Source organism: Drosophila melanogaster, chromosome 3L (assembly GCF_000001215.4).
Source record: "Drosophila melanogaster chromosome 3L".
NCBI classification, from domain to species: domain Eukaryota; kingdom Metazoa; phylum Arthropoda; class Insecta; order Diptera; family Drosophilidae; genus Drosophila; species Drosophila melanogaster.
In genome coordinates, this window is record NT_037436.4 from 2914596 (window position 1) to 2940725 (window position 26130).

At 41.8% G+C, this 26130-nt stretch overlaps 2 protein-coding genes across 11 annotated transcripts in view, besides 1 other annotated feature; one reads left to right on the forward strand and one right to left on the reverse strand.

Annotated features, from left to right (window-relative positions):
• The window catches only part of Shab (Shaker cognate b), a 64563-nt gene that overhangs the window by 19579 nt on the left and 18854 nt on the right, over positions 1–26130 (forward strand). For 9 of the 10 annotated variants that reach the window (NM_001202108.2, NM_001043115.3, NM_167967.4 and 6 more), the window contains exons 3-4: positions 8961–9328; positions 9480–10881. In NM_001202108.2, the coding sequence (NP_001189037.1) occupies positions 9487–10881 (1395 nt within the window). In that variant the 5' untranslated portion in view covers positions 8961–9328; positions 9480–9486. The remainder of the gene's footprint in view (positions 1–8960; positions 9329–9479; positions 10882–26130) is intronic. The other variant, NM_001274416.1, reaches the window with a different exon arrangement.
• Positions 429–2059, reverse strand: CG9970 (uncharacterized protein). Its single transcript, NM_139497.2, has one exon. The coding sequence runs from the start codon at positions 1991–1993 to the stop codon at positions 539–541; it is 1455 nt and encodes a 484-aa protein (NP_647754.1). The 5' UTR covers positions 1994–2059; the 3' UTR covers positions 429–538.
• Positions 13299–21519: a mobile genetic element.

Consider the following 26130-nt stretch of genomic DNA (forward strand, 5'->3'; position numbering starts at 1 on the left):
TGGATGACAAAATCTTCACTAATCCCATTTGAATTTCATTCGTCTGCCAAATGGATTTCATTTTAATTTCGCATTAAGCAAAGACAAATCCCTGCAGCGGCTTTCTGCTACCCAATTTAAATGCGTTCGCAGCTGATTTGCATGCAAATAAGCCAGATTTTCCAATCCCGCCTCATCCGAAGGACTCATGTCCTTCACATGCTAGGTGGAACTGCCAGATTTGGCAAACAAATATGCGGGAATGACACGGTTAATCGCTTCGTCGCTCAAATAACATAGATAATTAACATATCCATGGGTTATGCGGGCATATTTGAGTTTGCCAATGGGGTTTCTATCTGACTGATCCGGGCCAATTGAGTCTCCGTTCGGCTAGAACAAATTGTAGTTGGTGTTTGCTATTGGCAAAGTTCTTAACCACACGTATTCTAAGCCGATTGGTTAAACAACTTTAATTTAAACGAGAGTTCGAAAAAGAGGTGACCCACTTCGAAAACAATTTTAAGAAGCAGTAAGAAAATATGAAATATAGATTATATCACTCTTTGGCCTTTCCATCCACCTGCCCGCCTCGCAGAGGATCTAGAGCCAGGTCGATAACCAGGTCCTTTCCGTCGTCCGGCGGCCCCTTGCCAGACCATACCTTCTGGATGCTGTCAATGTAGTCGCCAAAATCCGTGGCTGTGAAGCGGTGCTGGTATGGGAAGTCAATGGTGCGTAGGTGGAACGGGCAATTGACGTGATAGACCCACCAACGTGGTAAGACCACTTCTATGTGGTGGCTTTCGCAGGTGGACAAAAACTCGTTGATATCATCGCACTGGGTGCGCACACTGATAAAGTATATAGCGTGCTCCAGCAATTCCATCATCTCCGGGTCCGTATTGAATGCCAACATCCCGGGTTCCTTGCTAAAGAGGTCAAACTTCTCCGGATGGTTGAAAGACTCGCGCAGGCTAAACAAAAAAGTCATTGGCATATGGTGAAAGCGGACGCACTTCATCAGACGCTGAAAGTGCTCCCGGCGCTTACGGCCGCGAGAGTGCCCCAGCCAACGTATCACGGCAAAGAACACCTCCATCTCCGAATTAACACCGATCGAGTCCTGGCGCAGTAACATTTCCAGAACGTCCACTTTCAGACGCACGAAGTGTGGGCTACCCACCAGCGCCAGGAAGTATTTCCTCAACCGGAACAGCATAGCTTCGCAGAGCGCGCCGAGCGCCGGCATCCGCCTTGCGCCCAGGTAGACCAGGAAGGCAACCTTCTCCCGCACAGACTCATCGGACAGGATCTGCCAGATTTCCTTCTCCAGCAGGGTTACCTTCAAGTGGCACGCGACTTGGAGAGCGGGCACCAGTTCGTCGAATTCAGGCAGTTTGTTGGTGCGCATCCATTCGTAGACGACCTTGAAGCCGCCGGAAGGCACCTCTCTCTCCTTGAACTTGAACCGGGTTATCCGCCAGTCGCGTATACCAAACCACACCGAGAAGCACCTGAGCAGGCAGGGAATGCATTTGAATTTGTTCTCTCCGATCTGAACGAGGGCGAGGGCGCCATAGTTGCTCTTAAGAATATTGGTCATCAATTGCGGCCCCGATATCTTGGGCGGCAAATTGGGTATTTCAGCTATGAAGGGTTTACTCTTGACGTAGGAGAAAACAGAAAGCAGCGGGACCTTGTAGTTACTGTCCTTGAACGTTTTCCAGTCGCTGTACTCCTCATCCGTGAACGTCTTCCACAAGAGTTCGGCCCGCTGTTGCTGTAGTATTTTGTCCATCTTAACCGTGGGTAGGTCGCCATCGGTAGTGGTACTTTTGTCGGTAGATGTGCCCTTGGTCTTTTCCTTCTCGGATTTATTTTGCTGCAACAGATCCTCTTCGATCGTTGAGCTTATCGACTTATTATTGTCTTGCGGTATTGATTCCCCTTCACGAACAAGTGTTTTCGTGGAAGAAAAGCTAGTGGTTGAAACACCATGTTTAGGCTCCATAGTAATACTGATCTGGAACTGGTAATAAGGCACCTAAAATAGAAGCTAAATGTTATAAGAAGCAAGGTCTACTGATGCTAAAGCCAGTGGACACTATTCTCAGCTTGGAAGTGTTGTGCATTTGTACACATTTCCAGACCTTTAATCAAATTGTGGATATTTTCATTTTCGGTGAGCAAATAAAGTTGTATTTTTAAATTCTCCTATTGGCTGCGGTTGGGTAAAAATATGTGAATTGACTTCCGTTTGTGCGATTCAATTTGGCAGTTCCTCGTATTAAGAAGCCGCCACTTTGACCGCGTGGTGAGGAAGCCGTTTCGGCTTCTGCCTTTAAGTCGTTTGGTATTATTTTTATTGTTATGAATTTCAATTTCAGTGTCTCAAGGACGTTGCACGAAATTAAAGACCCCAAATATGCGCAACACTTTCGCGCCACTTGCGCACGTATACCCGCCATATTAAAGTGTATGTGCACCGTCCTTGTTGTGTGTGCGTACTCGTGTGTGTGTGTGAGTAAGTGATACGCGGCGTATACGTGATATGTGTTCCAAGCATTCCCTGCTCACTTCCCGGACTCTTCCGACTTCAGGGTTTTTCAATTTCCTGTTGCTTTCGTGCATTAAGCCCCTTGGTAAGGCATGAGCCCGAAAACTAATCTGCAAAAGGTACATTTCATATTTGTGAATTAATACTCTTGATTTTCTCTGAATGGAAACTGCTTTAAAGATGAATCTGTGAAGTGAGCTTGCGCTGCTTTGAGGTCGTCAGTGTCCTTGGCATTATATACAATTTGTACTTGGCTTTATGTATTCGCTGTTGGTTTCCCCCTTTTTTTTTTTTTTTTCTTTGGCTTGCAGTTTCCCCGGCGGCGGCGAGATTTCCCCTCTTTTCCTCGTTGCGTGTTCTGGTTTTTCCAGATCAGTGCCTCGCAGCTTGAGCCATATTTTCCTCTGGCATAATTGCAAGAAGAGAAATCCTCTAAGTGGCAGGATATGGCAGGAGGAGCAAAGGATGTCGCCGTCTGAAAGCAATTTCTTTGGCTTTCAGCTGGCCAAATGCCAGGGGCCATATTTCAGACTTAAATTGTTTAGGTTTTGAATTTCCCGATGATCTGGTCACACTTTGCCAATGACAAGTGTGACTTATTAATTTAAGTTATTATCATAAATTGTGTATTTATTTTGTTGTTCTTCTTGCCAGCTGACACACAACTATTAGTATTTAAGGATATAACAGGAAGCTAGAAAAATGTTCCTGTACCTAAGAAATTAGCTCAACTTTCAGCTGGCCAATTGCCAGAGCTTAAATTTTCGACTGAGTGGCCAGTCAAAACTGCCAATAACTCGAAGAAAACTAGCCTGCGTTTCTATCAATTCTGGAAATATTTTGTAAACATTAATGATCTGTATTCCATGACGTCACCTGCATGAGAATTGAAGAAAACCGAACGAAGACGTACAGACTGTTTCGTATCTGTGCATCTGATGGATAAACAAATTGGCTGCGTGCGCTCATCGATTTTTATGAGTTCAAAGATTTACTTTCTGCCGCATTCCAGCACAGAAATCCCTGCACCGAAAATCCAATGTGCATTCGGATGCCAGAAGCCGGGGAAACAAAGGCGTATATATCCATGCGAAAAACAAAGAGCAAAACAAAAATATTAATGGCGTCATTTGTCGAACACAGAAAAAGGCCCCGAACGAAGTGCAGAAGAAAATTTGTTGCTCGCCGGGGAAATTTACGGAAAAATAACAAAAATATTTGCCACAACGAATTGGAGGCGCTTTATCGAGTAGGTGTATTTGGGAAATAAAAACAACTTAACATAACTATGGGCAAGGTAACATTTTATAGTTGAAAAACATTTTTTGGAAAAATCGAAATGCTAACTTTTAATGTCGGCATACATATACATATAAATCAATAGTAGGATTACAAACTATTCATTTAGTAATTCAAAAATTGTGGCATTAAGTGGCAATTATTCCGCTATTAAAAAGCTTTCAGCGAGGAAATCTGGTTTGGTTTCAGCGAATTTTAATTTTCCACAGAAATAGGTCTTTAAAACAAGGTGCTTTTGGGGTCAAAAGCCAAACACGTGCTTCGCCGAAACATTTGACTTTGGTTTTAATTGCAAAAAGGCACGCGAATTCGCCCACGATTCCGAAACGCCCCCAGGAACTCAATCTCAGTCTCAGCGGGTTCCGGCCAACTATTTTCGGATGGCCAATTAATCTTTGAGCAGAAAATTCACTGCGTGCGGTGGTGTGGAATTTTAAGCGATTTGCTAGTCATTATTTATTTTTCTTCGAGATCGCCGGGTGAAATAAATCGAGCCAAAAATAGCAACAAAACAAGAACTTGGCCAGCAATGAACTTACATCGTCGTTGGAGGTGAGACGCATCGAAATCATTTATCATTATCAGGGGACAGCGGACATTTGAAACATTCATGAGTCGGTTAATGCCACAGACTTGATAAATGCTCCGAGCCTTGAAATAAATAACCAAACTGGGATAGAGTCAGCCGAAGTTTCAGATACTCTTACTTACTTACACATATATGTTTGTATCTTCTCCATTTACTGAACTTATTTATCATTATCGATTTTGATGGCCGCAAGTTTAGCGGAATTTCCAAAATCACTAATGTGCTGCCTATCTGTGGGTGGTAATCTCTTGAAAAAATAATAAACTCCTTTGCAATGAACCAATCGAAGACACTATCAATACTCGATTCGAATTGGTATAGTATGCATTATTTAGCTACCCCTCTGCTAACATCTATGACTTATTAGGCCAAACACGCACGACTAACAGGTTGGCAAGTGCACAGAGCAAAATAACTGATGATAGACAAGAAAATTAAAGTAAATATAAAATTAAAATCATTTGCTAACTGGAAACTGCAGGCAATTGCAGGCACAGTTTCGTGATAAATAAATAGTGTGTTTATGTGTTAAAATAAACAAAATTTCTGTTTTGTGCACCCATTGAAAGGGTGCGCTGCGGCCATAATCGAAAATCAATAAGGCGGCTGGCACATATGAGGAATACGGTCACCGCTGGGCAATGGCCCAAAGTTGATTATGAATATTTGATGTAGTCCGTCGAACTGCGCAGTTGACATGGCCAACAGATGAGGGCCGTAAAGGTAACGAACGCAGTGCAGCCATTAACCATGGTGTGCAGCAGACAGCAATTTGTGCCGGGTTAATGACACCTACTACTCGAACAATACGGTGCCTGGCACACCCGGTTGCCATCGATTTTGGTCGAGGGATTCAAGATCCAGATGACGCCATGTCGGAATGCAGGACCTCGGGGCCATAAAGCCGCGTAATACCCAATAAAAACAATTAAGTTAATACACGAATGCCCCGGAAAGTGTGCTCTCCCTGTTTTGGCCCCTTTAGCAAAGAGCCAAGTGCAGCAACGGAGTGAAAGTGAAAACAAGCACACACCAACACATGGAGAGACCCTAAATGTTAGCCAAGGCCAAGTCAAGTTGGTCAAGAGGCAGAGCAGCAGCAGCAGCAGTAGAATCAGCTTGCATGCCAATGGCCAATAAGTCGCCGTGGCACGCAAAAGAAAGCCCCGAAAAGTTCGGGGAAAAGTCAGAGGAAAGCGGCGAACACAATTAGAGTAACTTGCTTAAATTTACAGAAAATGGAAAGTACTGACTTTCACACTAACTTTGCTTGAGCGCCCCTCGCACAATTTTGTTAGCCAAATAAAATTAGAACACGACACTGGGAGAAATAGTACAAGAAACTAACAAGCACTTTTCTAAGTGCTAAGAGTTATATATAAATATCACCTAGTGTGAACAACCTTCACAGTTTACATTCATAGAGCACAATGTGGCTTACTCAGAGCAATATTTATTAGGTTATTTTCTTTAACTTAGCTATAGCAGATCTGTGGTCTTAAACTGACTGGATTTTTCGCGCTATGCAGACTGCGGTCAGCTACTGGCGGATGTGGATGTGGCCGGAAGTCGATGGCGTCGAATTGGGGAAGACCCGCCAGCAAAAGGAAGTCGGGCACACCGACACAGATAGAAAACGGCCAAAGTGTTGAGGTTGCCGCTGACGCACTCTGAAGAGACGCCCTTCGCGGCCCTTGTAGAGCATTTAAAAATAAATGCACTTGACTTGCAAAATGCTTGCACCAAACAAAACAAAATGGCACCCATAAATTTAGACAATGGCAATGGCGACGCTGGAGAGTCGGCAATAAATGTTTGCCACTCGCAAGCGGAACAACAATTGGCATAGGAAGAGCTACGGTCTGGGCCACATTGACACGCTTTCTGTACATATTTGTTGTACATATTGTTGTTGCAGCGGGCCTTAAATTTAGTTTTGTTTCGGTCTTAGTTTTAGTTTCGTCCTGACTATTTTTCACCCCTTTCCCTTGCCGGCGAAAACAGGAAGCATTCCGCCATGCAATATGCAAATGGAAAAGCTTGCTTTTAGCACTTAAGTGGATTTCTGGCATTTGATGCAATGTATCTTGTCAAAGCGGTGAGTTCGCTGGAAAGGGAAGTCCTCAGTGCCTACAGTTCTACATATTCATTCTTGATTAGATGCATTGATGTCTGCCAAAGTTAACTTTTCTCACGTGTTAGAATCTTACGTCTTCATTATTCAGACATTTCACACAGCTTCTTCGTAATTGATTGCCTCACCTCCTTTGAATTTTAAATTTTCAATCAGTCAGCGTGCACCCCCCCTATTTCCCCTTAGTAACCAAAGTTTCTAATTATTTTCGCTGATGTCTGCCCAACGTTTTTCAATTAGCGTCAACAAAGCAAAGAAATCATTAATCACACATGAGGCTGCTCAGACTTCAGCCCTGTCATGAAATTCAGCCAGCAACTTTATAATGTCCTCACGGCTATATGGCTGTTGTTTTAGCCCAGTTTAGTAACCCGAGTAGCCCTCTTCCGAACCCCAAATGTCTGGGAAGAGTCAAGGCTGCTTGGCGATGGACAATGTCAAACCATTTGAGGGCAATTAAGGCCATTTTGTAATGTTCTGCATACGTGTTTAGCAAATTATGTTTGCAGATTTATGGGCTTCACTGAATGTGGGTGGGCGTGTGTGTGGGCGGGTGTGTGCTGCCATAAATTTCAGCAGCCATTATCTGGCCGAGTTTTTATGACAAGGCCAGAAGCAGCCAAAAGAAATGGCTTTCGCCCTCTCACACGCTTTTGACCAAGTTTCGCTGGGAACAACGAAAAGGTCTCACCTCATTAAAATGGAAAATTAATTGCATTCTGCCATGGCCTCAAGGCAAATCAACAGGTTCCAAGGTGAAGTTGCCCACATCTCACTCGCACACACTTGAACCCACATTCACAGATATCCACTCACACAATCACGGAATTAATTGTCGAGCTGCGGGGCTAACATGTTGCATGCATCCTTAGCAAAAAAAAAAAAGAAAAAAAAAACAGCAGAAATATAAAAGGCAGCTTAAACAAGAGCTGAGAGTTTGCATGCAGTTTAGTTTCATTTTGCGCCAGAAATAATTGCTATAAAAATGGAGGAAAACTTTTGCTTTTCGTCTCCACGCGATTAAAATGAATGGAAAATGCAAGCAGTGCCAGCAAAAGCTTTCAATTTAATGAAAAAATGTGGCTGTGAACGCAATTAGTACCCGGTGGATAACGTGGATTGTTAGAAAACTATGATAATATATTATTGAAAAGGGCAAATTACAGCTCATAAAAACACATTTTTATTGAAATGGTATTTGTATGTCAAAATTATCGAATTTGTTGTTCATATCTACCCCCAATTCCATCATATCCGGCTGGAAAGCATTACCCTTCAACTCAAACTTGCCAGAAATGTTGTCAAAAATGTGACTGCTCAAGCTTTGGCGTTGCCGTTTGCAATTACGTAACTCCAGGCACAAGTGGGCACTCGGAGAAGTAGCTAATAAACAACAATTTAGTCGGACTAAAATGCAACAAAACTATATAATTTGCGTCGCAGCCATAACTCGCGAACTCTGACCCCTGGCACGCGAGGTGAAAGGGCAGTGAGAGTGACAGGTGGCGCACAAATCAGCAATCTGCATGCGAATCGGTATTCACGTGGGCCAGAATGTGAATATGTGAATACGAATGTGAGAATGAATACGAAATGAAGACGTTCGAAACGACCGTCCGAGGTCAGTTAACATTTTTCAGGGCACTACGCATGGCAATCCATTTGAAAAATTCGCAGACCGTTAGGCATATTACTTGCCATTTCCGGCGGGGCGTAAAAATTCAAATTTGATTGCAATGCGGCAGAAACTGAATTATAGGGCTAAAATCTGGGCAAAGGCCAAATATGCAAAGGAAACTAAAAATAGGCATTTAAATGCAAAAGGCCGCGCCTTTTGGCGATTGCAAATTAACGCTAATAAATAAGAGAAAGCGTCCTCGATTTGTGTGGCCCACGATTTACCAACAATTGCATTCATTTGCATACGCAATTATGCGATAATTGCCACAAGGTTCCCAGCCCCAAAATGTATGCTACAAATAAGGAAGAGTCGATGTGAAAATGGAAGGGCAAAGGTGGAAGGGGAAAGCCTATCCCACCATTGGTTTGCTATCTTATCAGTTGTCCGCAACTATTGATTCATTACTCGGTGGCACAGTGGGTGTGGCAGCATCAACGATAGTGACTCATGGGTGAACTCAAAAAAGAAATGGTATGGCAATCCATTTTGATTTTTTAGTAAGGAATATATTTATAAACATACAAAACATTATTTTATATTTTATTTGAGACAATATATGTCCACTGTGCTGCCGTGTGTTTGATTACACGGTACGCATAATTGAGGTGCTCGGAATTTATGCGGCTTATCAGCCATCGATATGCGGTTAGATATAATTGCTTTGCAATAAGCGACCTTTACTGATTGCTTTCTTTTTATCTCTGGCCATAAATTGCAGCTATTGCCCCACAAAATGCTGCCAAACCACGCCTGAGCCTCAATCTCAATCTCAACCTGAACTAGGGCCAGAACCAGAACACAACTGTGATCATAGACATAACAACGATAGTGGTGCCGGAGGAAAGCCATTGGAAACCAGGAGAACCAGCGTCACAGCCAAAGATGAGGGAATCCGGGGACACAGCCAGCAGCCTGCCAGACCGCAACTGAGCGATTTATAGATCGGCAGATAATACCGCGACCGGAAACCAAAATCAATTTCCCCGGCGATAGCAATCGGCAGAGGAAAAGGGCAGGACATCGGACAACAGAGCAGCACATTCGCCAAAAGGAGGCTGTAATGACGACAATTGACGCGATGTAGCGGTAAGTCCCAAAACACTTCACTTGAACAACGAAAATAACAACTCAAGTAGAAATACAAATGGTGTACCGAAATTGCATTCGAAATTCAATGACTTTCCAGATAAATCACTGTTGTTTTCATAGATAATAAATCTCGGTTATCCCATTACAGCAGACTTATGGTCGGCGAACGCGACAGGGACCGTGAGGCGGTACGCTGGGCAACGGGTGAATCAACACCGCTTCAAACCAATAATGGAGTATTACAAATGGTCGGGCAATTGCAAGGTGGACAGGCTGCTGGCCAGCAACAGCAACAGCAACAAGCGACTCAGCAACAGCAACACTCGAAGCAGCAGCAGCAACAGCAGCAGCAGCAACAGCAGCAACTGCAACTCAAGCAGCATCAGCAGCAGCAACAGGACATCCTGTATCAGCAACATAACGAGGCAATTGCAATTGCACGCGGACTGCAGGCTGCAACACCTGCCGACATCGGCGATAATCAGCCGTACTACGATACAAGCGGTAATGTCGATTGGGAGCGGGCGATGGGAGCCGGTGGAGCTGGTGCATATGGTGGCATCGGCATCGGATCTCTACCAGCAGCTGGCGGTGCTGCTTATCACCTTGGGCCAGCTAATCCCGCAGGCCTCGTTTCTCGTCACTTGGATTACGGTGATGGCGGCCACCTTGCTGGCCCATCCGCCGGTCTTCCTGCTGGAGCTGTGGGATCAGGAGCAGGAGCGGGAGCCGGTGCGGGAGCATCAGTCACGGGATCAGGATCAGGAGCAGGGACAGGAACAGGAACCGGAGCCGGATCTGGATCGGGCAGTGGAGCAGCAGGCAAGGAAGTTCGCTACGCCCCTTTCCCAGTCGCATCACCAACGCACTCGATTCCCACAACCTCCCAGCAGATCGTTGGCAGCGTCGGTGGCGTGGGCGTCGGTGGTGCCAGCAGCCAGTCGATTTCGGGCGGTGTTCCCACCCACAGCCAGAGCAACACCACCGGCGCTCTGCAGCGGACACATTCCAGATCCATGTCCTCCATACCGCCGCCCGAGCCGTTCATGATAGCCCAGTCGAAGGCGGTCAACAGCCGCGTGTCCATCAACGTGGGCGGGGTGAGGCACGAGGTCCTGTGGAGGACGCTGGAGCGGCTGCCCCACACGCGGCTCGGGCGGCTGAGGGAGTGCACCACCCACGAGGCCATCGTGGAGCTGTGCGACGACTACTCGCTGGCGGACAACGAGTACTTCTTCGACCGACATCCGAAGAGCTTCAGCTCCATCCTGAACTTCTATCGCACCGGCAAGCTGCACATCGTCGACGAGATGTGCGTGCTCGCGTTTAGTGATGACCTGGAGTACTGGGGCGTCGACGAACTGTACCTGGAGTCCTGCTGCCAGCACAAGTACCACCAGCGCAAGGAGAACGTTCACGAGGAGATGCGTAAGGAGGCCGAGTCCCTGCGGCAGCGCGACGAGGAGGAATTCGGCGAAGGTAAATGCGCCGAGTACCAGAAGTATCTGTGGGAGCTCCTCGAGAAGCCTAACACTAGTTTCGCCGCCCGGGTAAGTCCAGTCGGTTGCCCCGTCCTTAAGGTAGTCTATAGTGTCCTAACTTCAGCACGGAGAAAAAATATATATATTTCGTTAATTTCAGATGCTTTTATTCAAGATTTTAAAGATATTTTCTGTGTACCATGTCTACAAAATTTATTATTATTATTTATTGTTAAAAACTCTCAAAATTGTAGTATATATGGATTATCTTTTTTCTCCGTGCCCTCCCAAATTCCTCTTAACGATACCCAAAGATTCTCATAGATGTGTTCGTATTGTGTTTCTAACCGTTGAACTGTGAACCGTGTCAATGTCAAGCGTAAGAAACCCTATTAAGTTCGATAACCAAATCCCGGTAATCCCCTCCTCCAACTACCAACTTCTCTTCAAACTTTTAAGTTCTTGATTACCTCTTGAGTTACTCTTATGTAGTTGAACTTTGGTTCTGTGCAAAGTCACTATTATTTTTACACTATCGCCAGCTCTTGCACTTTGTAATATAACTCAGCCGTCGAGCAGATCTGAGTACTAAATAGTGTAAGGATAACAGCAACATATCTATCTCTACTCTCTCTATCAAATACCCACTCTCAATGCTGTACAAATCTGCCAATTCATCACTTGCTTTTGCGATTCGAACCGATATGCTTGCACTCCGAAAAGATATATACTCGATACTTTTATCGTTACTCGTTACTGGTTACTCGCTACTCGATCGAATGTCCGCCAGTTATCTGTACCATAAGATATGATATCGCCTAACTACTATATATCCAGCTGCTTGGCGCGCAGATCCTCTGGGATCCACATCGGTGTTGTATATACGGCTGATCTCATGTGTAAATCCCATATCGAAGTGCTTCAAGCTTTTGTGTCATGTATCGTACAGATGGGACAGGACAGTAGTCTTCCTCCATCGAACGGATCTTGGAAGTCCTTAGAGATCTGGGAGGAGTAACCTCCAAAAAAAAAGGAAATGATATATCGGAAGATGAAGAGTTTACGGCACCATTTACATTGAGTTTCATTCAGTTAAACCCTTAATTTCTGCTTTTGCCTAACCAATCCCACAACCTCTCTTAGACTAAGATGCATACTATGTTTTAGTTTGAGTTTCATTTCTAGTTCGAGTCTTAGTAATCGAAACACGCGACGACACCCAGAGAGTTCAAATTAGCAAAAGATCAAGACAGTACTGATCGAGCAATCATAACTGCCCAAAATTGTTTACTAATCGTTTCTCTAATCCAGTCTTTTTTACATCACACACAGTATAATTGCGAAATTGACAAGCCCTGTATACATACAACTATATATAAACTATTTATATCTACTCTGAATATTATTAATACGTATATCTCTTAATTGTTGATGATGATGGTGAAGTAATCTCTCTCTGTTTATCTCTAATGTTTTCCCCAAATCCCCCAAACACCCCACTGTAACCATGTTTGGGAATGGGCAATAAGCGATATGACCAGGCGGCAGGTGTGCTGTAGAAATCCTCGAAAATATTGTAACGAGAAAGGACTCTGGGGAGAAGTGGCCAAAACGGTGTTGTAATACATTTCCATTTTCCATGTGCTAGGGGGAGAATTCGCTTAGGATTCCGATCAGACCAGAATTTTCGGGAGGACCCAGGGTCCCTCATTCTGGCTGGCCATGTACCAAATATATATATATATAAATATATACCCCTTGATCAGCTTTAAAGACCCGGGCACACAACCACACACATCTATAAATATCACCATTGAAACACTCACTCAAAAGATCTCAGTTTGGCTTCAGCTTGTATTATACAGCCGATTATTTGCCTCGATCTATTCAGTTAGCTTTGGCTTTAACCAATAATATTGGTGGGAGAATGGAAATAATTACAACATATTTGGGTGCATCTCCTATAATTTTTCATTCGATTATGATTTCCTTTTTATTTAAATTATGTACTTTTTATTTTAAAACTCATTTAGGTTTACAATTTTTAATTTTTTTTTTATTTGATTAAATATATGGAATGTATTCTCAATGTCTAAAACCTTATTTGGATTTTTGCCAGAATGCAACCATTCCATATATATTATTGTTTAACTTTTAAACTTTTTAGTTCCATTTAAAAGGTAATGAAAAATTTCCAGAGCCCTTTGCAGTTGTACTTTTATCGTATTTTTATTTATGTTTTTTCTTCAATAACTAACTCGATTTTCTGTCAGAGATAAAGAAGAAACTAACAAAGTTTTTAGTTCTGTATTTTTTTGGTTTATTTTTAATACCACGCCTAAACACATCCTTTTTTCAACGAAATGATAAATATGAGAACCAACAAATCTAGCTTTTATCTAATAACAAAAGCAGTTAGAAATCTCAGTTGATATCTTCGCCTCGTTGAAAGCGACAAACAACTCAGCAAGAAACCAAAGCGCGCTAGTTAAGTCCGTGATCGAGGGTGGAGCCTTTTGTGAAGATATGATGTGTAAATGTATGAAGGTTTTTAAGTTTCAGCAGATAGTTGTAGTGTGAAGATTTCCAATAAAGAATACGACTGACTTTCTTGAAGTTCAAAATCAGTATGAAGTTTATTGTCAGAGAGTGGCTACTCGAGTCCTCCGTTTTCGTCTTATACATAAGTACATAGGTTCTTAATTGTAAGCATAATGAACATGCCGACTCGGCATGTGGCTGGCTAGCTGGGGACAATGTTGCAGTGCGACTTTTGTGTAATGTCAGCATTCGGCCGGAATGTCAGCATTCGGCCGGATGCGGTGTTCCAGTTGCCGTCTTCCCGGTTGAGTGTCCGATGATTTGTTTAGAGGCGTGGGGGTTTAGGGGGTGGGGTGGTAACTCCTCCCCCCCCAGTTCGAAGTGACGGCCATAGCGAAGGTATGGATGACGCGTAGATTGGTACGTGATGATCCTCGTGGATGTGGACGATGTGTTTCGTTCGTCGGTGCAGCCATAAGATGACTGCTAGGAACGTTACCAATCCGAGCAGAGTGTAGAGTGTCCAGGTGTGCTGTATAGTATTGTGATGGACGGCCAGGATTTTATCCATTGTTTGGGTGGCTTCGAGGTGCAGTTTTTCTAGGCTTAGTACCGTAATAGTGGTATTCCTAGTTACTTTTCGCATGGGGGGAAGATCAAAATCCGTCTGTTCAGGGAACGTGTCAACCGTGCCGTCGTAATCGATACCGTTAATCTGTATTGTTTCGTTAATGTATCTGATGATGGCTGACCCCATTATTGAGAGCTCGGAGCCGTTTGTTAGGGATACCTTCAGTTTGTTCACGTTGAATGCGAAGATGTAACCTCTCTCTGCCTCGAACACGTCGGTGATGGGGCCGGTTTCCCGTACATCGCAGGAACTGTTTTCTCCGTTCAAAAGGTGTTCCAGGCATGTGTTGTTCTGTGGTGTATCAACGTAGAAGTTCTCGTCGCACAAGAATGTATTATCCAGTTTGGGGCATTTACGGGTCATATGAAATTTCTTATTATTAATATTATAAGCTAGGTAATTTGGGGTTATTACAAAATATGTGTTATTTATTGGTAATGGAACTAGTCTGGCGAGGGTATGAAAAGGTTGTTTAAAAATTGGGACTTTGATATTAAAAATAATCTTTTGTTCGTAATTTAGTGTATTCATTTGTAGGAAATTGTATATACTTTGTTCATTTTTGACTGTGATATTTTGTTTTTCCAGTATTGTTTTTATTTTATCCATTTCTTGTTCATTTAGGATGAACTTGGGAATTATATTTATTTTCGCCAATAGCATACTTTCTGTTATGTCGTTTAGGTGGTTAATGAATAATTCTATGTTATAATTAATCCTATTTAAATATTGTATTTCTTCCAGAAGGGTATCTTGTAAGTTTAAGTGTTTGTATATTTTGTTTTGTGAGGTATCAAAGAATTTACTTATCAAAATTTGTTCATTATTTATATGGTCCGTGATATTTTCGAACCGGATAAGTATTTCGTTGTTAAACATTACTTGTTTTTGGAGATTGTCGTTACTGACTTCGGAATTTTTCTTTATATTGTCAAGTTCTTCATGTATTTCTTTATTGTCGTTGGCATCCATGTTGCCGGTAACCACCTTTACTAGACTCCCCAATCCGTTAATCAAACCCCGTTTGTTTCTATATGAAGGTGTAAGGGCTTTGAGCTTTACTTGGGCTTGGGTTAATTTGGTTTTTAAAATTGTGACGGAGTCCGTCAACGTGGAATCGGGGTTAAATTTATTAATGGTCAGATGGAATTGTTCCATACATCTGCTGTAGTCTTGTAGGTTGATTACATGACTAATTATTTTGTACCTCTCAATTAGTAAGGCTTTCCCTAGTTCTATCTTGGCTATAGGGGCGTTATCATTTAAATAATGGACATGGATAGCCTGAGTTGGCACAAGGGTGAACCTGAAATGGTAAGTTAAGAGGTAGTGGGGTCAGTTATTATCAGTGTTGGGTACGTTGTTGCTTTTGTCTTTTTTCAAAACTGTTTTTCGAATTTTTGATTTGTGTAGTTTTTGATTCCTAGCAGTTATCAATGTATGACCTTTGTCGTGTTTGACTTTGTGAATCGAAAACCTGGGTGTAATCTTATTACGTCTGTTTTCCTTCCTAAGGACTAAAGTGTCTGGTTGTAGGTCTACGGGGTCTGTTCGGGTTTCATTTAATTTTAGGGTTCTCCTAACTACGTCATTTGAAAGTTTGTCCGTGATGAGGGGGTACAACTTCTCGCGAAATTCATTTAATTTCGTTAAGTAGTCGTGTTCGTTATTGAACTGGATTGTTTGGTTGAATATATGAGTACGTCCGTTAAATAGTTCAAAGGGGGTATGTTTAGTTGCAGAATGAATAGCGTTATTATATGTGATTAGGGTTTCGGACATTATCTCGTCATGCTCGCTACTGAGTTTCTGTTGTTTCCTGACGTCAAGTATTATTCTGTAAATCTCAGTTAGTGTCGAGTGAAGCCGTTCAACGGGAGAGTTACTAGAGGATTGTTGAAAGGACGTAACGTGTAGGTCAATGTTAAATTGAGTGCAGAACTTATTGAACATATCGCTAGCGAATTCTGCTCCCTGATCATAGATCAGCTTTTTGGGAATACCAAATTGGGAAATGAAATGTTTTAAGGCTTTAACTACGTTAATGCAATTCCTATTAGTTATAGGGTAGGCAGCCGCAAATTTAGAAAATTTATCGATAATAGTAAGGTTATAATTTTTGTTAATAGTATAAATGTCTATATGTAAGATGTCCAACGGTTTTGAAGGTAGTTCGGATATTTGGTAAGTGATCTTTTGAGGTTGTCTGTCGTATTTTAATTTTAAACATGTTTCACATTTTCGAATTAACTGAGTTATTCTCTCCTTCATATGTGGGAAGAACTGTTGTCGTTTTATGTGTAAATATGTTTCATCGATCCCTCGATGGTTACTATTATAGTGATAGTCGGTTATAATTTTTTCGATCTCCGTACTATCAGTAATTTCGGGGAGGAAGATCAAACATCTAATGAGTTTAAATTGACTGTGGGCTGAGAAGTAGGTTTGGTAGGCTTGTTCCACCATTTGAAAAATGTGGTCGGGGGCAAATACCGCGCATGTCTTGTTTGGTTTTAACGACTGCCTAAGAATGCAAACTACGTCGTCATACTGAAAATTGGGTTTACAGAATTCCCTCCTAAGTTTGTGTTTAAACGGGGTCAGTGTGGCGTTATTTGTATCTGGGGTTATTTTGAACAGGAGCTGAATATTAAAATCATTAAGGGGTTTCTCTGAGATGGGGCAAACATTTTGAGGAATTGATAGGGCTTCGTTATGGTTGACAGAGGCCTCTGGTCTACTGAGAGCATCAGCAATTACATTTTGAGAGCCTTTCTTGTAGACGACTTCGAAATCGTACTCCTGAAGCTGGAGTCTCCACCTAACTATTTTAGAATTTGGTTGTTTGAAATTCATTAACCAAGTTAGTGGTTTGTGATCGGTGATTATAGTGAATCTCCTGCCAAAGAGGTAGGGTCTGAAGTATTGGACCGCCCATATAATGGCCAGCATTTCCTTCTCAATTGTGGAATAATTTGTTTCCGCAGCCGACAAGGTTCTACTAGCAAAACATACGGGCCTATCACTATGCACCGGACCTTGGGATAGGACAGCTCCTATTGCGAAATTACTTGCGTCCGTGGTTAGTGTGAAAGGTTTTGTAAAGTCCGGGTATTGGAGGATTGGGTCGTTAGACAGTAAGGTTTTGCAATATTCAAAGGCCTTTTTGAATTCATCATCTATTATGATCGATTTATTGTTTCCCCTTAATTTTTGTGTCATGGGTTGGGTAAGTCTCGCAAAATCTCTGATAAATTTTCTGTAATATCCCAACAAGCCTAGGAAAGACTTAATTGACTTTTTACTGTGGGGACATGGAAAGTTTTTTATAGCTTCGATCTTATTGGGATTTGGCCTAACACCTTCTTGTGAAACGATGTGGCCAAGGAATTCTGTCTCCCGCCTGAGGAAGTAGGATTTTGTGAGTTGGACTTTAAAGTTGGCAGATCTGAGTCTTCCAAAAATAGTTTTCAAGTGTATGAAGTGTTCTTGTAAGGAGGTTGAGAAAATTATTATATCATCTAGGTAAACTAGGCAGATAGTTCCGATAAGGTCTCCAAAAATATTGTCCATCACCCTTTGGAATGTGGCTGGGGCATTTTTGAGGCCAAACGGCATTCTAATGAACTCGTAGTGGCCCCCCTCTACTGTAAATGCAGTTTTGGGTGTGTCGTCGGGATTCATTTCTATCTGATGGAATCCACTTGCCAGATCAAGTGTGGAGAAATATTTGGCTTTGCCCAATCTGTCTAAGATATCCGCGATGTTAGGTATTGGATATCTATCGGATATAGTCTTCTCGTTGAGTTTTCTATAATCGATAACTAGACGCCATTTTTGCTCTCCCGTAGGAGTGATTTTCTTTGGGACGACCCAGACGGGGGCGCTCCACGGGGAATAACTGGATTTGATAATGTCCTGATTTAACATTGCCTCTATTTGTTTTTTGACCTCCTCTTTATGAATGTAAGGATATCTATAAGATTTTGTATGAATGGGGGTGTCGTCCGTGGTTTTAATCGTGTGTGTAATCTTGTTGGTGAAGGTCAATGATTTGTCTTCATTGTAGAAGATATCTAGATAACTTTTGCAAAGTGAAAGTAGGCTTTGTTTCTCTTCAGAGGAGAGGTGATCGACGCCAAGGGCTTGTAACGACGCTGCGGAGTTTTGGGGCTGTGGGGTGTCTGAAGTGATACTGAAAAGTTCAACATTGTTGGCCGTGGAGTATGGCATGCCTTTTATCGGGCTCTCGAGGTACAATAACTGATCCCTCTCGCTATAGTTTGTGATAACGAAATTAGCAATATTGTTTTGGGCATTATAAATCCCGTCTGATATTATTAAGTCATCATTGATTGTAATTGAATCGATGTAGAAGTCGCCCTGTTTGGTTTCCACTGGTAGTGGCAAAATAGTTTTCGTATGTCCAGAGATATTAAATACGTTTGAAGTTGAGTTACTGTGGGTCCATAAGGGTATAATGGTACTTGGGGTTTTTAGATTTAGGTTAAGTAAATCTATTTCTGTTTTTAGGTAAGATAATAAGTCCATTCCTATCAATCCGTCAAAATAAGAGTGGAACTTGAAAGGTAGAAGGGTCATTTTGCCCGTGATTTGGAATTCCGGTGGAAATGGTATAGAGACGTTTTGATATATTTTAAAACTGTTCAGGGCTGTTTTGAGTGTTATGGGCGTATCTAAGGTCACACAGTTCCTAGGGTCGACATATTTTGGGTCGATGAAGGAGTGTGTAGAGCCTGTGTCAATTAAAAACTTCAGGGGGTTTGTCTGGGATAGTTTGATTTTTATAAAAGGAAGCGAGGGGTTGTGCGTGGCTGGGCTTATGTACCCTGTTGGTTTCCCGAGGCCGTTTGCTGAAAATTCGAATCAGGTTGAGGGTTCTCCTCTATATTATTCAAACTATGTGAAGGTGCTCGAAAGGGGTTTGATGTATTGGCCCGGTTGTCCTTGGTGCCGGATTGGGGTGTGCGATTGTGTGAATTAAATGGTCTATTTTGGCCAGAGTTAGAGTTAGAGTTAGAGTTAGAGTAGGGTCCCCTACGGTCATTTCGGTCGTTACGTCCGCTGCGGTAATTGCTGTCGTAGCTATTTCGGTAGGTTTTATTGTCTGATCCATTGGGTCCCTGCTCTGGTCTGTTGGTTCGCTTGTTTTGTGCCCTATATAAGGTCTGCTCTATTTGGCATTGCTCGTACGCCTGTTCAAGTGTAGAAGGGGACTTTATCCTGACGAAAGTCTTGAGAGGTTCCTTCAAACCAGTCATAAAAGCATTGAGACAAACCTCGTTGTAGACAACCTTTTTTGCATCTACAACAGTGTTGTTGTGTTCGCTGTTTTTGAGTATGGAGAAGAGTTGGCTTCTCACCTTTGATATACCAAAGAACAGTTGGCCCAAGGTCAGGTTGTCCGAAAATGTGTTAAGCTCGCTTAACAAGTTGGCCTCGCTTTTCTTGCTCGAGTAGAGGCGGATGAGATTGCTTTTAATCTCATCCCAAACCAAGGGGGTATTTGCCAGTTCCAAGGCTTCGTCGGCCCTATCAATGATTTTGTTCCTGATGGTCCTCAGAGTAAGCAGGCCATACGGTGTTTGGTCAGCTCCCCTGATGAGCATCAGGATTTCTTCTACGCTAGTGATAAACCTGTCCAATAGACGAGGTGTACCATCAAAGGTTGGCAAATGCTCAACAAATGCCATGATATCTTTAGGCTTGAACGTAGTTGAAATTAAGGAGCTAATACCACTGACAGTGGGCGCCAGAGGGGATGGAGTGGGGCGGGCAGAATCGTTTCCCGAGTCCATATTGGGGGTTTGGGAAGATATTGATTTGGGTTCTTCCGAAATCGGGAGAAGGGAGTCAGGACGTCTAACGGGATGTGGGGGCCTATTAGTGTTTGGTGGAACTCCAACAACTGAACGTGTAGTTTTCCTAAGGTTGTAAACGAACTTTTTTGACATTAAATTTGAGGTTACTTAGTATATTATGTATGATTGAAAAATAATGAACAAATTTCTTGTTTACTAGAGTGTATGGGTGTCTGTCTTTGGCTTTATATTTTCCCTTTTATATTCTGCAATGTGATTGGTATTAGTATTTGTTTGATATACAAAATTACACAATGAAAGGAAACAAAATATATCTGTATATGTCGACTTCTTTAGTACATTTGTTTTGGTTATTTTGAATGTGCAATACATGAGCGTAGCAACCCATTGTAGAAGAGTGAAAGGCAAGAACACTTGACGATACTCAAGCGTTTTCCCCTTACCTCGGCTACCCAGACATGGGTGCGCCACTACACATGCAGTGTCGTTGTCGTTGTGGTACGCAGAATGAGCCTCGCTTGGTTTGAAATGATTTTTGCTTATGTTTTGATTTTTCGCCGACGTATGGCAGTGTGCGTTTTGAGTGTACAATGTATTAGAGAGGCTTTGGTGCTTTGTTTGTTTACCACGGTGGCATGGTGATCAGCGTTTGATTCCATGCCAACGAGGCGGTACAGTACGTGGATGTATTGGATTGTAGTTGATATTGTATGCTCACATATATAAGTGTATATAGAGGCTTTGGCGATGCGTTGGCCAGCGTATGTAAGTGCCGATGACGTGATGATCAGCGATAGATTCCACGTCAGCGCGGCAGTACGGTACACTTGCACTCTTTTTTTTTTATAAAAACTTATGACGTTTGGCAGAGTATGGACATACCGATGGCGTGGTGATCAGCGATAGATTCCACGTCAGCGCAGCAGTACGGTACACTTGCACTTTTTTTATAAAAATTATGACGTTTGGCAGAGTATGGACATACCGATGGCGTGATGATCAGCGATAGATTCCACGTCAGCGCGGCAGTACGGTACACTTGCACTTTTTTTTTGTATATTTATTTATTTTACATTTTTCCTCTCTCTTTTTTTTTCCTGTGTTTGAATATATGTTTGAGTTTCATTTGGTACTTCACAACTTCAATTTTGTTTTATAAAAATTTGTTCCTAGTCACTTTCAGTCGACATCTTGCATATAGTTTGTTTCGTTTCTTACATGTTTACTTACAGGTAGGTAATTATTAATAGGTAGGACATCCTACCGGCTGCGCCAGTTAAGTCCGTGATCGAGGGTGGAGCCTTTTGTGAAGATATGATGTGTAAATGTATGAAGGTTTTTAAGTTTCAGCAGATAGTTGTAGTGTGAAGATTTCCAATAAAGAATACGACTGACTTTCTTGAAGTTCAAAATCAGTATGAAGTTTATTGTCAGAGAGTGGCTACTCGAGTCCTCCGTTTTCGTCTTATACATAAGTACATAGGTTCTTAATTGTAAGCATAATGAACATGCCGACTCGGCATGTGGCTGGCTAGCTGGGGACAATGTTGCAGTGCGACTTTTGTGTAATGTCAGCATTCGGCCGGAATGTCAGCATTCGGCCGGATGCGGTGTTCCAGTTGCCGTCTTCCCGGTTGAGTGTCCGATGATTTGTTTAGAGGCGTGGGGGTTTAGGGGGTGGGGTGGTAACTCGCTCGCAAGACAAACAAGATACAGAAAATACCCAAAAAATACTCCAAAAATATTCAAAAACGTTTATTTTATTTATTGTATACACCACCAAAACAACAATAACAAAACTGGAAAAATATGATATCCAAATTGTTGTTAAGTTGTTTGCCTTTTGCGTTGATCTTTTCCTTTCCATTGGCGATGATATATATAAATATCTGTATGTCGTATATAAACCCTCGTATTCTTTTCCTATATATTTGATGTCATGTTGTAATCTCGTGTGTATTGCATAAGGAAGAAATTTATTTAACTCTCGTTGTTATTGTGTTTTAACCTAATTCCTTCGTAAACATTGGACCTTGATTACCTACAATTTTCGACACTCGAACATATACACAAAACACTTACACACACACACACACACAAATGTATACACTTTGAGAAACGTCTAAGGTGCCTTCGAAGTCTTAGTCCCCTCTTTGAGTTAGCATCAAATCGAATTTATCTATTCCAATATCCCAAAGGGGTATCACATGTAAAATTCATCGTCTCTGTTCGGTTTTGAGTTTTAGTTTAGCCTTTTGATTTCGGTATACGAGACCCGTAACCAAACTATATATCGATCGAACGAAATCTCCTACTTGAAATATTAACCCACCAAATTTGCTGCATTTGAATGCCACTAGTATAGAATTTCGTAGTCGATTCGTACTGAATTCTATAGCCGTTTGTATCGAATTTTGTTTGTTTTTTAGTGAGTCGAACAAAGTATGCGAACCAACTCATGCACCCACCGAAAACACCCACGCCCACTTCCCCCACCCCTGATAAAACCCAAAAAACCACAAAAAAAACCGAAAAACCAAAACCACAAAACGTACAACCCGTAAAAAAAACACTCCACGTGAACCAAATGCAAACCTGATCAAATATTTTAGCCGGAACTTAGTTCCCATCGACACACAGATACACACACTCACACTACTACACTCGAACACTGAGCAAAAACACTCCAAGTTTTGCACTCCCCTATTTTGAATTAAAATTGAATGTGATTTTTAGTTCTGGTATTCAACTGACGTGAAGTTTACCCTTTTTGATCTAGATTTAGTTTGGATTGTACAGCGATTGCGATGAGTGCCCTATGTAAACCTTTGTATATTTGTAAATTATTCTTATATTTATATATTTAAGTCGAAACTCTTTTGTCCCGATTTTCTTGTCGCATGAATTGTTTTTTGACTGTATATTGTCCTTATTTTCCACAACACCTCAGCTCATCACCTATCTTTCACTGTTCACCTTTACCTATCTCCTCACTTTGCTTCGCCCCTGAGATCTTGCTCTGTAATCCATCGACCTTCCATTACTTGTTATTCAAGTGGATTTCAGCCTGGTTCAGGGAAGTTAATTCAAATTTGTTATCCTTTTTCATGCACTTGCAAAGGTTTCGTTTTCCTGTAAAGAAGGGAGCCAATAAAATAATACCAAAGGAATAAAAAACCGTAAATAACATTTAATATGTCTGGGATACTCAATAATATCCGCCAAAATTTTGTATTTTCTATAATTACATAATATTTGCCAATCTTTTCGCAATTTCCGAAAGGTCACCAGTTTGTCAAGCAAATGTATACACTTTTTTTTTAAGATTAAACTTTGCAAAGTATCCACAATGTTCGGATCACCGACTTTCAGCTTAATGTATTGCTATATATACATATATATTTTGTTTTTTACATATTATGGCTCTGTTGTCGACGGCTTTATAGACAGAGTTTTGATTTTTGTAGGCCTCAAGCAGCAGAAACCGCTTTAGACGACTTGCTACGCTTTGAACTTTGTAGTTGTTGTGAGTTTAGTGCATATTTAGTTACGTTTTCAACTTTTTTTTTCCGGAGACTGTAATCAAGTAAGCAAGCTAGGAGTATTGCGACATCATGTTTAGTTTTCAACCCAGCGAAACCTATCCATACCCCAAAAACCCCCAACCACCTTCATGACTGAGCAGCAATGGTAGCAGTTCCAAAATCCAAAACAACAGTATGCCAAAGTGATAATTCGCACACAAGCTTTTTTGTTTACGAAACTCAACTCCAATGCATTCTGTTCAATCGAAAGCGAAATAAGAATCGAAAGTAAATTTGTTTGTATAGCCTCACCACCATCTCAAGTAGATTGTTGAAACCCTCGACCGCCCTACCTCGCCCAGCCCCACCCGCTCAATCCTCAATCTCCCGAAACTATGGAAATTTAATTAACTTTCCCGAAGTTTGACGGTCCAAGACCAAGACCACTTCAATGCAAGAACATCCCCCCTTAAACTCTATGAACCCATCTGTATGTCTATGCCCTCTATTTCTCTATTTCTAAGCCCCCTCGCGTGCCCTCTCGCACTTGTATCTATCTATAACTATAGTATCTAGTATCTGTACTTTGACTTTATTCAACTCCTCCTTCAATTTCTCATCGTTGCTAACTAGCACCATCCAAATGTTTTCTCTCCTTTGGTTTGTTTTCGGTTTTGTTGGTTTGTGTATCCTTTAGTGCGTTTTGTTTATCCTTACGTAATGACTCCTTCTTAACTATGTATCTTTTGTCTAATACTTGCATAATCTGTATCTTTAACTTTTGTATCTATACGTAGCAAGCCATAAGCCATAAATAGAGAAGTCAGCTCATCCAACGAAGCAGAACTATGAAATTTAGCTTTCCCCCACCACAAACCCCAGTCCAAAGTCCAAAGTCCATGATCCATGATCCATGATCCATGCTCCTATTCCGAACCCAATCCGTTTCCGAAACCAGAACTGCGTGGTTGCGTACAGTGGCCTACTATGGTAGATCTGGACACTCACAGAAGAGTTATCTATGCATACCACTTTGGGGGCGTGGCATGTCCAAGATGTTCAACCTCTCATTCTCTCTGTCTCTCTTTCTTTCTCTATATCTATCTCTGAACCCCCTCTCGACTGTCAGTCACACGCACACCCAACAACATTCCACCCAAAACTCAGCCCTCCCACATTCCACATGAACCCCGGATTCAGTTTCGGAATAAGATACGAAGCCATGTGGCCTAATGCGGCAATGGCAATCCATCTGGCATTGAAATCGCAATTGAAATTCTGCATTTCTGACAGGCCTCCTGTGCCCCGAAAATCCATTTTCTCCCCCTTTCCGAACACTTCAATCTCTGCAATTGGCAGTTTTTGGTAAATTAAATGTATTATTTAGAGACAAGCAATTAAAATTGTTTAAGTGTGTTTGTTTACAAAGAGAAATCCATCGGACTGGCCGGAAAATAAATGCATAATTTCACGGCGTATTTGTGTTTCCGTGACAGATGCAATTATTTGATGGCCAACTGGCGGTTTCTAGTTTCTAATTTAATTTCGTTTCGATTTGATTTGGAATCCCTATCTCGTAATTGTAATTCCTAGCTCGTTTGGTACGAAAGTTATGCATTTGAATTTGAATTAGATTTGGATTTCTTCCTTTGTCATTTGCTAGAACAATCATGAATTTGAACCACTTAAGTTTTCCAAACATTATATTCCAAGAGAAAACAAGTCAAACCCAAAACAAATACACAAACAGCGAAAGAGCGTAACAATCGGTGATTTCTGAGGATTATACCATACCATAGAATGTAGTATTTTAAAGATAAGATTATAATCTAACAATTATGTCGACTGCAGACCCCAAGGGTAGCGTCTCTTATTTAACGACGGAGTGCCCCCCCTGGTTCACCCTCATACCATTTTAGAACCGTTCAGACACACACACGTATAGCTGATAAGTATGTAGGTGTGTTATGTCCTTGTGTTGCGTCATGTGATCTGTCCCCACAACAAGAACACACACTTACAGTTACCCACACCACAACTATTACCCGAACCACAACCACAACCACACGCACACCACACCAACCACTAGCCACCGAAAACCACTAACCACAGAACCACCTCAACCACTTACACCCACACCTTCCAGAGAAAGAGTTGATCTAGACTAGAGACCCCGAAACTTCGAGACCTAGGATACCCAACCCATGTTTTATGTTTTTGTGTTTTCGTTTGTTGCCAACCTTTGATTTTGACTTATGGTTTGTGTTACGAAGAAGGATTCACGACGAATAAATATATACTTCACATATAGTACAGCAGCCTTTGAAAAGTACAAAGAACTGTTTAGGAAAGCCAACTAAGACCCCAAATGAAGCGTAACCCCTGCCCAATGAAACGATATAGTTACAACCAAAATTAACAGACCCAGTTACGACTAACAATCTTCAGAAGAAGCTTGATTCGAGACCAGAACTCTAACACAGATGGTCAACTTAACCCAATTAAAAAGCAGATAGATAGTCATACAGAATCAAAGTGAACTCTCGTGGAGAGAACTCGCTGACATTTGCTGATTGTTGTGACCGTGTTTTACAATTAATTAAAACCCAAAAACCAAAACTTGATGTGTATTAAAGACAGACTTGATATGGAATGAACGTATCGTGTTATGTGCCTACCAAATATAGCAAATATAAAAACCAAAACCAAATATCAAATACCTTACAAATACTCGTACCTACCTACTATTATCGTTGTGATTTGATTGCATTGAAATTGA

What these genes read in the sequence shown, in the direction of transcription:
- CG9970 (NM_139497.2), bottom strand. Translation starts at nt 1,993, where the DNA reads ATGGAGCCTAAACATGGTGTTTCAACCACTAGCTTTTCTTCCACGAAA.